The following is a 13,568-nucleotide window of genomic DNA, read 5'->3' as shown; positions in this document are numbered from 1 at the left end:
TACCGGTTTGATAATGACCCTTTTTATCTTGCAACCTGAGAACCGAATTTCCACTGGTTACATTATTTATATATTTATGTATATATATACATATATGTGTGTATATATAATGCATATTATGTGTTTGCGGGCGTGAAGGCCCTGTGTAATTGTGTTCTTTTTGTATTAGCTTACAAATATTTTTTTTTATGAATATCAGAGAGAGAGAGAGAGAGAGAGAGAGAGAGAGAGAGAGAGAGAGAGAGAGAGAGAGAGAGAGAGAGAGAGAGAGAGAGAGAGAGAGAGAGAGAGAATGTCATTAAGCGCCTGGCAGGATCGCATGCAGTAATTAAAATGTGGCAACAGGTTCGGAGTTAGCAAATTCTTTTCCTGAAGCTCTTGAACTTTCAGGTTAGTGACTGACCTGCTTCAAAGAATAAAAAGCATGGGATGGTTTCAGACATAAATTATTTCAGTCGTGGTAATGAACCTAGAATTAACTGATTGTCAGAGAAAGTCATGCTTTCAATTTGGTATCTCTGAATGTTGCTCGTTTAATTAGCTCTCTCTCTCTCTCTCTCTCTCTCTCTCTCTCTCTCTCTCTCTCTCTCTCTCTCTCTCTCTCTCTCTCATCACATACACACATTTCAGAATTAACGTAAACAAACGAGTTAATCTGTTAGCGTCTTTTAGAAAAACTGGCACTTAAAGTTAGTGAAATAATTACTTTAGTGCTGAAATTATAACTGACAAAAAACAAAAACACCAAAATTAACATCAGTGCTAAGTATAATCATTTCTAGCCCCGACGAAAGTTCCTACTGACCTGGATGTGGGTACATCCGTTCCATCACCCCAAACCCCCGCTCTTCCTGTCTCATGACCCCAGCTTATACCCTCACCACCACTTGGTACACTCTTAGTGTCTGTTTAAGAAGGAGAATTTTTATTCGGGTATAGTTTTCATTTTTATTTTGATACTTTCTGTCAGTTCTTACGCTCTTGCTTTGCTTATTTGCTTCACTAGCTGCTGTAGGTGTTCTGTCATTATGCAGTTAGATGAAGTTGGTAACTATTTGGTTTTCGTGTGTTATGTAATAGTTTCTGCAGTTTGGTTGTTCTTTCATCATATCATCATAAAATGGATGTTTGTCTTTCAGATAAATCATTGTGTGTTGTTCTTAAGAGTAATATTAAACTACCATTTTTCTTTTATCACTGTGTTTAGTGGTGATGGTCACATTAGTAGTCGTAATAGTGAAAGTAAATGTATAAACATTATTAATATTCGTCAAAGAGTTAGTTACCTCAGTATTCCTTCCAAGAGATGCCATGTCATACTAAAGAGTTTACGAAATGCAAGAGCAGGGTAAAAGATTCAGTTTTACATTGTATAAGAAAGGCATTCGGTTTTGGAAACGGTTTTTAGTAACGGTATTACATAGCTGGCTGTTGTAAAAGAGAATTTAAAAATGCGGTTTGAAATTTTATAAGATTTAGTTAATCTTGTACAAATACTGGTGATGAGTATGCCTTCATGTGTGCATGTGCTTGCAGTTTTATTTGTGTGTATATATATATATATATATATATATATATATATACATACATGTATGTATGTACGTATGCAATAAAAATCGTAAAGCTGCCCATGATTTGACTGTCAGCTGAAGCCACATGAAAGTTTAAAAAGAAACGACAGAGTGCCAATTACTTTTCGCCTAATTAACGAAGATGTGTTAATTACTCGCAAATACTTACCACCCTGTAGTTTCTTTTTAACCTTTTCCTTTGGCCTCAGTTAACGTATGTATGTATATTGCTATTTTCAGTTATCCCATCTCGTGGCGCAAATCTTTGGAATCTTTTCACCCACACATTGGGGCTCTTTACCTAAGGACATTCGTATACACCACACCGCCCTGATTGGCTCCATTCCAGCCACACTCTCGTAAACGAATCACATTGCCCTTTCTCTTATTAGCGAGATGGAACAGTTTAACCAACAATCAGGAACGTCCTCATTGTTGTGAAAATTATTGCGTTATCGTTTTACATCGAACTCTTCTTATTATGCCCATCATATTTCTTTCCTTCTTGGTTTTTATGTTCGCTTCCCATAGTGATTCCAATGTGAAGGATCATCATACTCTACTCCTTTCTATACCAACGGTCTCTTTGTAATCTCTACTCGCTTCTAAGGTCAGTTGGGTTCTTGCATCCTCAGTAGGCCTAAGGCCGGGTCAAACTCCTTTTTAGTATTCGAATGGAATTTTATATATCATTGGTTTTATTTAAATCTTTTCTTTTTGGTAAGAATGAAGGTCGTGGCTCGTAATTTCTATAGTTTTCTCTTACTTTTGTTAACTTTACAAAAAGCAGTCCAGTTAATGTTTTCCCTTCGCCCCTAAAAACTGTCGATTGCACCACATCGTACTGGTTTTTCCTTAGCTCTGGCAAATGCTTCGTCAGTCATCACGAACTTATCTTGGGAATTTAAGTTAATTATTAGTGCATATAATAATATAAGAGATGCATGTAAGTTAGTAGAGCCAGGAGTCATATATAGATTTCTTCAGTTACGGTCATTGTATTAATAATGTCCTAAGTGGTAGAAATTATGAATAGTTTGTTCGTGAATAGTATAGTCAGCTTTCGCTTTTTATCTTTTGATAGAATGGCTTCAGATGGTCGGTCCTATCCGTTCCCAGCAAGTATTTTCAACTCATTTGCCAGCCCTCTACCTTTCGTCCTATGTTATATGCTGCTTAAATAACAGTCCATCTGCCTGGTCATTGATAAAGCGTAAAACACACACACACACAAACACACACACACACACACACACACATATATATATATATATATATATATATATATATATATATATATATATATATATATATATATATATATATATATATATATATATATATATATATATATATATATAAGTGTTTGTGCGCTCTTGTAGAGGGGGGGCCGTTGTGGGCGCTCATATGCCTGTTTGTATATAATCCCACGCGGTAAGGAAATTTATGAACAAGATTTTACCACTATAAAAGTCTTTAAACAAACAAATCTAATGTTGCACTGCTTCCCATTCGAACGGTTGTTGACTGGAATGACTCATGATAATGGAGTCATGAACAATACGATGTAATTGAAAGAGAAGAGAAAGCCTGGCGATGAGATATCGCCCAAGCACACATTTCATAAGTCAGGTTCGTTCCTTTGCATGAGAACCGAAGGGGCTTCTGCTTGACCTGCATTATCAGTTGCATGATTTTCAGGTTATTTTATACATACTAATTGTATATGAGTTCATATGTTCATACACATATATATAGTATATGAGTATATGAAATATATATATATATATATATATATATATATATATATATATATATATTCATATATATATGTATATATGTATATATATACACTTTTGGGCAAAGTTTTTCTTGTATGCAAATTTCGTTGAATTTTATGGTTTTTTTTTATTGTTGATCAACTTCTTATTAATTTGACAATATTTTCTTAATCTTCTACGTTCTTCCAAATTCAGTTGATGGACAAAAAACGAAGATTAACTCTTTTTTTTTTTTTTTTTTTGTTTTTTTTTTTGGAAGAACGTAGAAGATTCAGAAAATATTGTCAGATTAATAAGAAGTTGATCAACAATCAAAAAGCCATAGAATTCAACGAAATTTGCATATATATATATATATATATATATATATATATATATATATATATATATATATATATATATATATATATATACATATACATATACATATACATATACATATACACAAACACATATACAGGCGAAGAATAGGAAAAATTTTTCAACGTGCTAAAATGAGCGGGTGCAGGAAAACAAGCAGATTCCATGTACAGTAGTTTAATCCTACGTTTCGTGACCCTTTGTCACATCATCAGGGACATCTATAAATGAAATATCAGACATTAGAGTGCTTTCAACACATTAAGCAAATACATGAAAACATATGTACTAAATTACACTTCAAAATTACGCATAAAAAATCACGGAATTAAAATTATATAAAAATGAATAATTGGGCAATAAGTAAAATCACAGACACATTAAAGATATGCAATAAATTACACATAAATTAAACATAAAAGAAGAGAATTTAAATTACACAATAAAAAGAAATAACAAAACCAATAAGTAAAATCACAGACACTTGCGGAACAAGCACCAACCTTTCAAAGCAAGAGTAAAAAACACGCTAAAATTCATATAAACCTGCAGACCAGAGAACCGAAAGTATGAACAACCAAATTAGGCGATAAACAGTGGAACAACCGTAGTTTGGTGATTATGAGAAGGCGCTTTCAATTTGATATTGAGGCTCTCAAGTATAAGCAATTCTGATGTTTCTTTTGCTTGGCTTATAATTTTGAAATAATCATACTTAATAGGTGCTTTACAGTTGTTAGCATGGTTTCTGATGTTGGACAATTCCGGGCTGGATAGTCTGGGCCCAACTTTTGCTAATATCCTTATGTGCTCCGTGGAGGAGCACATTTTGGAAGATTGGCCCCTGTCCTTCCATCCCCTATTTTATTCACGATATATAGGCGACACCTTTGCCCTGTTTAAAAATGACTAAGATGCAGAAAGATTTTTACACTTTGCCAGTCAGTTTCACAGCAACATTAAGTTTACCCTGGAAAAGGAATATGAAGGTAAGCTAGCTTTTTTTAGATGTGTCAGTCTCAAAAGAGCACGATTATTTTAAGACTACCATTTACAGAAAGAAGACATTTACGGGTCTTGGCTCCAGTTTTTATAGCTTTTGCTTTTTTTAATTTCAAAGTCAATGCCATTTATATCTTTGTACATAGAGCTTTTACTGGTACTTTCCACAGTGAAATTGTATTTTTAATCCAATATTTTAACAATAATTGCTTCACCACCAAAACTGATTTACAAAATCATCAGGTCCTTGATAAGAAATTTTCCCCTATCATCCCTACATACAGTGTTCCTAAACTTCTTAAGTTTGCCAGCTTTCCATATTTACCAAATAACCACAATTTTCAGAACTTAAGTTATCAAGGTGATATGCAAGCACATTGGAACCCTCAACCTGAAACTTGTTCCAAAAAAATCATAGGCCTATTGACTCCTTGTTTTCTGTGAAAGATCGGCTCTGTCCCTTGATGACGTCGGGCGTAGTATATGAGTATAAGTGCCCCGGATGTAATTCGGGTAATTATGTGGGTTCGACCCAACATTTACTCAAAGTAAGAGCTGATTCCCATATTGGAATAAGTCATCGTACTGGCTGCAACTATCCAGCCCGGAATTGTCCAACATCAGAAACCATGCTAACAACTGTGAAACACCTATTAAGTATGATTATTTCAAAATTATAGGCCAAGCAAAAGAAACATCAGATTGCTTATACTTGAGAGTCTCAATATCAAATTGAAAGCGCCTTCTCATAATCACCAAACTACGGTTGTTCCACTGTTTATCGCCTAATTTGGTTGTTTATACTTTCGGTTCTCTGGTCTGTAGGTTTATATGAATTCTAGTGTGCTTTTTACTCTTGCTTTGAAAGGTTGGTGTTTGTCCCGCAAGTGTGTCTGTGATTTTACTTATTGGTTTTGTTATTCCTTTTTATTGTGTAATTTTAAATTCTCTTCTTTTATGTTTAATTTATGTGTAATTTATTGCATAGGTTTTAGTGTGTCTGTGATTTTACTTAGTGCCTAATTCATTTTTATATAGTTTTAATTCCGTGTTGTTTTTATGTATAATTTTAAGTGTAATTTAGTGCATATATTTTCATGCATTTTCTTAATGTGTTGAAAGCACTTTAATGTCTGATATTTTATTTATAGATGTCCCTGATGATGTGACAAATGGTCATGAAACGTAGGATTAAACTACCGTACATGGTATCTGCTTGTTTTCCTGCACCCGCTCCTTTTAATATATATATATATATATATATATATATATATAATTATATATATATATTATATGTATATATATATGGTGTGTGTGTATGCAATATGTATATATGTATATATGTATGTATATTACAAAATAAATGTAAAGAAATATATATTATACAAAAATAAATGTATATATATATATATATATATATATATATATATATATATATATATGTGTGTGTGTATGTGTGTATGTATGTATATATATATATATATAATTTCATATTATTATGGAATTTCTCTTCCTGAGTATGACACTGCACTAATGTCATAGATGATATAGCCGCGTGATTTATTTCCAGTTGATTACTAAGGTGATGGATCATGAACTCATCTTCCGTTTACTTTCGTCCTCGGGTATTGAAGAGGGTGATTTGCGGTCGCCTTGTTTCCACTTTCAAATTGAAGGTGATGCGTCATGAGTTCTGTCGCTCTTTCACCATCATATGCAGGAAGGTGACGAATGGCGTCCCCCCACCCCCTTTCCGCTCTTTCACTTTCATCAGGGGGGAAATAGATGATGGTGAATTATCATCTCGTTTTGTTGTATCACTTTCGTTTATGGGACTGAAGGTGATTTATCTTTATGGTCTCAGTATTGCTGAGCTGCTGACGTTTATGAAATGGAGGCGAGAAGCCGCCGGCTCTCTTTTCACAGTTATCTTTGGGGAATTTGCGGTTTTGCTGATGATCTTCCCTGCTATTTTATTTTCCGCTTCTTTGATTATGTCCTCTTTTTTTTTCTTATATCATTTTCGTTCATGAATTTCTAGGTCGTGACTTCCCCTTTTTGTCTCACTTTCATTCTAAAACCAGGACGTGATGAATTATTGTAAACTCTTCGTTTCCATCACTTTCATTTTACGGTAACGGCAGTCGGTCAGAAATGTTGATTTTCACTCCTTTTCCCCTCTTGCCTTTTGGTCCGCACGGATGAGTACGTGATGAGTCAGGAGATTCTTCCCACATGTTAAAGAAGGTCATTTGTGGAGGATTTATTGCCTCTCTCTCCTCTTCAAGTCCAGGAATAAAGAAATGGTTTCCAGGAATGTGTTTTCCTTTAGGTAATTGTGCAATGCCTACCATCTTCCCCACGTAACTCAGCCAGATCTTTCTCGAGTTCCTTGAAACAGTCGGCAGCAACAACACCGCCCAGTGAAGATGGTGACGCAATAGCGTTTATACCGGCGGGCGTAACGATGTATTGTAACAGTGAGAGCTTAACTGGGGCTACTGTTACGATGGACCTGGCGTAACAGAAGTTTGAGAGCGAAAGTTGTACACAGTGGAGAGTTGTTTTTCCCTTCCTGATCCGTGCTCTTAGTGACACACTGACTTGATTTCGTGCTATCCAGTCAGTGATGCGGTTAAGGCAGCTCATTTCATTTCGTATCTTTAAACATCCACATATATATATATATATATATATATGACTGTGAAATATTTTCTGTTAAAACAGAATTCCATCAAATATAAGGAGCCCGTAAAAATTCCAAAATGTGGAATGTAAAGGCTATATTTCAGAGACCAAACTGTTCCTCTCTCCTCAGGCAAATAATGAATGAGGAAAAGTTACAGAAAAGTGGTATGCATACGTACATACAGATATGTATGTACGTGTATATATATACCTGTGTATATATATATATATGTGTATATATGTATGCATGCACGTATGTATGTACGCATTCATGCATGTATGTACGTATGTGTGTTTATGCACGCTCATGCACGTGAATGGGCATGTTTTTATAGGGATGTGTACTTGCAACAGCAGTGCCCACATGCGCACTGACAGGCAGATTTGTTTGTGCACTTCGTCGCATTTTCTTTTGCACTGGTGACAAAATATACTTGATATCTCAACTTTGTGTTGAAGAATGTCAGAAAAAGTAAAATTGTAAAAGTTTCTTCTAACAGGGAAAAAAACTTGTTCCGTTTCGGGGGAAAAACTGGACACGATATTGATGATTTAGCATCCTTTCTCCTGCATGACCGGGTGTTGGCAGTGGTAGTAAGAAAGTTTCTCTTACATGAGAGAGAGAGAGAGAGAGAGAGAGAGAGAGAGAGAGAGAGAGAGAGAGAGAGAGAGAGAGAGAGAGAGGTGGAGGTGGGTACACAGTGAGGATTAATAGAAAGGGAATATTAAAATAAACCTGATTTTGTTTGTGTGCGTGTTTGTGTGTCTGAGAGAGAGAGAGAGAGAGAGAGAAGAGAGAGAGAAAGGTAATATTGTAACTATATTGAGGAAGAGAGACTACAAGACATAGTTTGAGGTATGGTATACTGAAACATATAAAATGTGAATTTATATAGGCACTGGATGTATTAATTACAAGGTGCATTAAACAGAGGTAGCCAATGGATAACATTTTTAGAGTGTAATTACTAGTTTCCTAAAAGAATATTATTGTTTTCGTTATTGCGTATGCAATATTTCTTTTGTTCATGTATCTATTGTTTCCTTCACTAATCCATGTAGGTCCTATTTTCCACATTTGGTCAGATTGTAATATTTCGGCAAAAAATTTACATATTTTTTACAAATCTAATCGTATAATATTCCTGGCACGTCATTATACACAACAAAATATCGCACAGCTTAAACCAACGGCTATCAAGCTGAAGTTACAGAGTAGTGAAGAATGTTACAAATTAATATTTTAATTTTTTTTTTAAGTAGGTTTGAACACATCATCAGAACACTAAGTACAACACCGATGCCTTTACAAATATAATTTCTGATGAACGTTCTCTCCGTTTGCATTCACGAGTGAATGTCTAGGTAAATGTTGCTGTTTTTATATGTATTTGCTTCTTTCTGTAGTTTTCGTTCTTTTTTGTGGTGATGACAAAGCATTTAATCTTTCCCCTGACACGTCGCTAAGTAGCGGAAGGTTCATTTGACACCTACCCGTCACTTATAACATAATTACACCTGATGAATGTGAATTACCTGGCTGGTATTCTTTCCGCCATTGTTTATCGCAGGTGAACAAACGTATACAACATCTTCTCTCGCTCTGTCACTTCGGAATCCTCTGCTTTTGGTAATTGCAAGCTGCGTGTCATCGTTTTCATGTTTGCTTCTCACTGTTATTCGAAATAACGAACAGCCCGGCCTGCACGTTTCTTCCTTGTGTTCTGCCATTGTCATATGACTTTCATTTGTTACCGCCGTTTGCCATTTTTATATCCCCTTGTTTTCATGTTCTGCGGTTAGTGAAGAATGCTGTGGTAATTCTCTTCCCTTATCAGTAGTAACGAGAAACGTTCTCTTTGGGGTTGTGTTTAGCAAGACTCAAGACTTCACGTCTGTTCCACTGCACGTCAATGAGATAGTTTTGCTGGAATATTAAGTAAATTGCTTTCACGTCTATGTAAAGTTACTGTATTCGTGTTTATGTTTGTTTTATTTTATACACCAGCTATTTATAAAATACACGAACGTGTTGGTATGTTGATTTTGTGCTTACAGTCATGTGTCAAGAATTAATCATAGCTGTCACTTTCTGACACAGCTTAATGCAGATTTCACATATAGATAAAGGGTAGAAGATTTAGGTGCGAAGTCGTGGGATGAGATTGTCATGAATGAAGTGTGAAATGGCTAATGTTTGCTGATACTGCAGCACTGATTGTGGACAACGATTGTATATAAGCTATATGGACCAGGGAAAGAGTTGAAGCCCTTGCAAGAGGAGAGGGTTGCGAACAAGAGTTAAGGTTGTGAAGATGAATAGGAACCAGGAGGATGGAAGAATGAATATTGACATGGCTTGTGGAAGAAAGGAAGAGATAGATTTGTGTATATGTTTATTAGTAAATATTTTGAATGATGATAGGATGAGAAAAGAATTAAGTCACAGAATGGGTGAAGCAACGAAGGCATCAGGATGCGTGTTTAAAAAAAACGTCTGTGGAAGCCGCGTTGTTGATGGGCCATCTATATAGATATGTGAAGTGGCAAATTTTCAGGTTTTCTGCACAGATCGGTCATCCACGATTTTGCAGGTTAAGTATGAATATGGAGGTATTCAGTTAGGGGGAACCGCTTAATCTTATGTGTGTTTGTGTATATACATATATACATACATACATATATATATATATATATATATATATATATATATATATATATATATATATATATATATATATACGTAGTATATACACAAACACACGCACTCACATATATACACATATATATATGTATGTATATAGTGTATATATATGTATATGTATATATGTGTGTGCGTGTGTATATACTACGCGCTCTTGTATTTGTGCAACATATTTCTTAAACTTCCACGAAAACTGATAAAAGCCAAATGTGTCTACTGAGAAGTCACACTACACTGTATTTTACACTAGAGATTATAATATAGCTACGAAATCCATGAAGCACCTGCAATGCACCACGTTTGCCTTACCTTCATTGTTGACGTTTAATAGTGCAGAAGTTGCCAACAGATGGAGTCGCAATCGCTTCGACCGGTGGCGTCGCGCAAGTTGAGTTCCTAACACCTTCCTTTCCCGAGCGGCACTGACTTAATACTCGTATTCCCTCTCTCCTCTCTTCTTGGGTCACACACAGCAACTGATAAGGAGTGAGCAGGAGGCGTCCCGCGAAAGCATGCGCACGCCCGCACACACTCACACACACACACGCTGTGGCTTTCGTATGGGGAAGATAAACTTGTGGAATGGTGATGGTGACTGAGGGGGACGGGTTGGGTATCTGTGGTGGTGGGGCGGGGAAAGAAAGCCTTGTGTTATTATGATAAGTTTTCGTTTTATTTCTGATATGAATTTAACTTTTACTTTGTTTTTGCATGTATGTATTTCTCTCTGCCCTAAATCACTGATTGAGAAGGGAGATAAACCCCCAGTTCTTCTTTTTGTTATTCTTCTAGAATTTGGCTTTTGATAACTATTGATAGTGGGTTCTACCAACCTACAGTGGACTTAATAGATGTCAAGTCTTAGGGTATCGTCTGGATTGGGTTTTCCAGGGAATTGTCGACTGGGTTTCTGAATACCCTCAGAACAGTCGTCCAGGGATTGTGTGTGTGTGTGTCCACTGCACCGGCTTTGGACGGAAAGTGCCTCCATGTGTCGCCTACCTGTAGAAGGTAAACTCAGGTCCAGCAAGAAGTTGACCTGTGACGTAACGTGTTGTGGACCTTAAAGTGATGACCTCGTTTCTTGGACCTCGTCCAAAATGGTCTTATGAGTTCATTTTCGTACAGTTTTTTTTTTTTTTTTTTTTTTTTTTTGCATGTATAAGCTTCAGCTTTTCTTTCCCCTTAAGGGGGCTATTGTATTTCAGAGTGATAGCTTTACAGACGTTCAAATATTTTTGGTCAGGTATTTTTCGAATTTATGTAGTCCTTTGAAAGCTGTGTTTAGCTACTAAATTTTACATAGTCATGTTTCAGTTTATTTTTTGGATTTTAGAATTTATATGAAAGCGAGGTCCGTAGTCATTACTTTTAACGTAAATCTGGGAGGTTTAGGAAAAAATTTATATATATATATATATATATATATATATATATATATATATATATATATATATATATATATATATATATTTTTTTTTTGAGGGGCGACAGCAAGAAATGGATTCAGACTTCGGAGACGATTAAAAACTAAAGGAAAATTACACCCAAGACCCACATCTGTCGTTGATTTTTTGTTGCCCTTCACTATCAGGGAAAAAAAGGAAGAGAAAGGCAAAGAAATGGAAAAGAGTTGTCTGCACTTCCACCCCGCAAGGAGTGCCCAGCGTCAGCCGATCTCTTTTTGCTTTTATGCGTGAAAATATGGCAGCACTCGAAGGGAGGGAGAAACGAGCAACATTTTTTAAAATGACGCTTGCGACCCGGTGTCCTTGGGTTTTCTCCTTCTTGTACTGTTCTTCCTCGGTTAAGTACTTTTACCGGGGGAGAGAGAGAGAGAGAGACTAGGTACCACACCTGCACTTCACTCTCTCGGTACCTTAGCCAAGGCCCCAAACGTTTTTGGGCCTCGTTAGCGAGGAGGTATGTGTGGCTTCCATAAAGAGGACAAGGTCCTGGGTTAGGTATGGAAAGGAGCGCCTCTTCCACCTTTCTATGGGATCTCTCTCTCTCTCTCTCTCTCTCTCTCTCTCTCTCTCTCTCTCTCTCTCTCTCTCTCTCTCTCTCTCTCACACACACACTTGGCGTGTTTAGGCAGAATATCTCACCCCGTCCAGGTTGCATAACTGATACAATGCAATAATTAGCGAACAAAAAAAAAAAAAAAAAAAAAGAACTTGGAACTTCCGTAATCATAGGCACCGAGCCGCTGCTCAGGCAGGTAGGTAGATACTCCTGCCGACATCTTTCTCCGTCACTTTCACCTTCACTTTGATCGTATTTCGAAGTTCACTGGTGAGGCTTTTCTTATTTCAGCCTTCAATCCCTTAAGCCATCGCTCAGAGGACTCTTCCAGTGAATGGTGACCGGTACCTCATTAGCCAGACGAAACAATAACAAAATTGTCGAACATTCTTTGTATTTCGGTAGCATGGGCAGCGTCTTCCCCCAAACAAGTTTCTCTCTCTCTCTCTCTCTCTCTCTCTCTCTCTCTCTCTCTCTCTCTCTCTCTCTCTCTCTCTCTGGGCACCGTTAGTCATTCCGTTTCGCTATTCTTTCTCTCATGTGTTTGGATCATAACAAACCATTAGAAAGTATTTTATGAGAGCCGGTTTTGCTTGTTATTTCGCCTTCAGCAGCGTAATAGGTGATAATTGTAGTGAATTTATGAGGCAAATTGGAAATTATATATATATATATGTGTGTGTGTATATATAATGACTTTGTATGTATATATATATATATATATATATATATATATATATATATATATATATATATATATATATATATATATATATATATATATATATATATTCACACACACACACATGCATGTATGCATGCATGTATGACATACATACTTGTTTGTTTATATGTATTAGACATACATACTTGTGTGTGTGTATATATATATATACACACACACACACACACACACACGTACGTACACACATACATATTCACAGAGCGAAAGACAGTTGGATATATATAGATAGACGTATTTTTTCAGAAGATATTTTTTATTTAATTAGTAGTTTATCCATGCCATCAGAAATGACGGTAATGTAAGAGATGGTCGAGACGAGAGTGGTGACCCTAGGAACATTTTAAGCACAGTCCCAAATCTCGAAGAATTTGGACAGTGGTGACAGATTCCTACTCCCAGGAGTTCATTGTCCATAGACTATAGTTGTTACACACACAAAATATGTCAGAACAAATTTCGTCTTATTACATAGAGACATTTTCAACACATGAGATATTACTCCATAAGGTGCTATGTTTTTAAATATAAGTTTTTTTTTTATTAGGTAACAGAGAGGCAGGCTTATGCTTTTTCCCTCACTTAGGTGTGAATTTATATTGGGAGATATAGGTATGGAGATGTTAAATATGAATACAGGACATACAGATCTCTCCTGAAGGAAAACAAGAATTATATATTCAAGGCTTCTAGCT

General features: G+C 36.0%; 2 protein-coding genes across 5 annotated transcripts in view; one reads left to right on the top strand and one right to left on the bottom strand.

The window, feature by feature from the left end:
- Window positions 1-11,092, bottom strand: part of LOC136849243 (PE-PGRS family protein PE_PGRS3-like) — a 24,892-nt gene extending 13,800 nt beyond the window's left edge. Inside the window, exons 1-2 of one of the 2 annotated variants that reach the window (XM_067122497.1) lie at window positions 10,940-11,092; window positions 10,416-10,723 (exon numbers count right to left, since the gene is read on the bottom strand). In XM_067122497.1, coding sequence (XP_066978598.1) covers window positions 10,416-10,421 — 6 coding nt within the window. In that variant the 5' untranslated portion in view covers window positions 10,422-10,723; window positions 10,940-11,092. The remainder of the gene's footprint in view (window positions 1-10,415; window positions 10,724-10,939) is intronic. The other variant, XM_067122498.1, reaches the window with a different exon arrangement.
- The window catches only part of LOC136849248 (DNA oxidative demethylase ALKBH2-like), a 657,271-nt gene that overhangs the window by 352,320 nt on the left and 291,383 nt on the right, over window positions 1-13,568 (top strand). The gene's annotated exons all lie outside the window — the stretch shown is intronic.

The sequence above is a fragment of the Macrobrachium rosenbergii genome, chromosome 20, assembly GCF_040412425.1.
Source record: "Macrobrachium rosenbergii isolate ZJJX-2024 chromosome 20, ASM4041242v1, whole genome shotgun sequence".
NCBI classification, from domain to species: Eukaryota; Metazoa; Arthropoda; class Malacostraca; order Decapoda; family Palaemonidae; genus Macrobrachium; species Macrobrachium rosenbergii.
The sequence above is the reverse complement of the archived record's forward strand: the minus strand, read 5'-3'. Positions and strand labels throughout refer to the sequence as shown.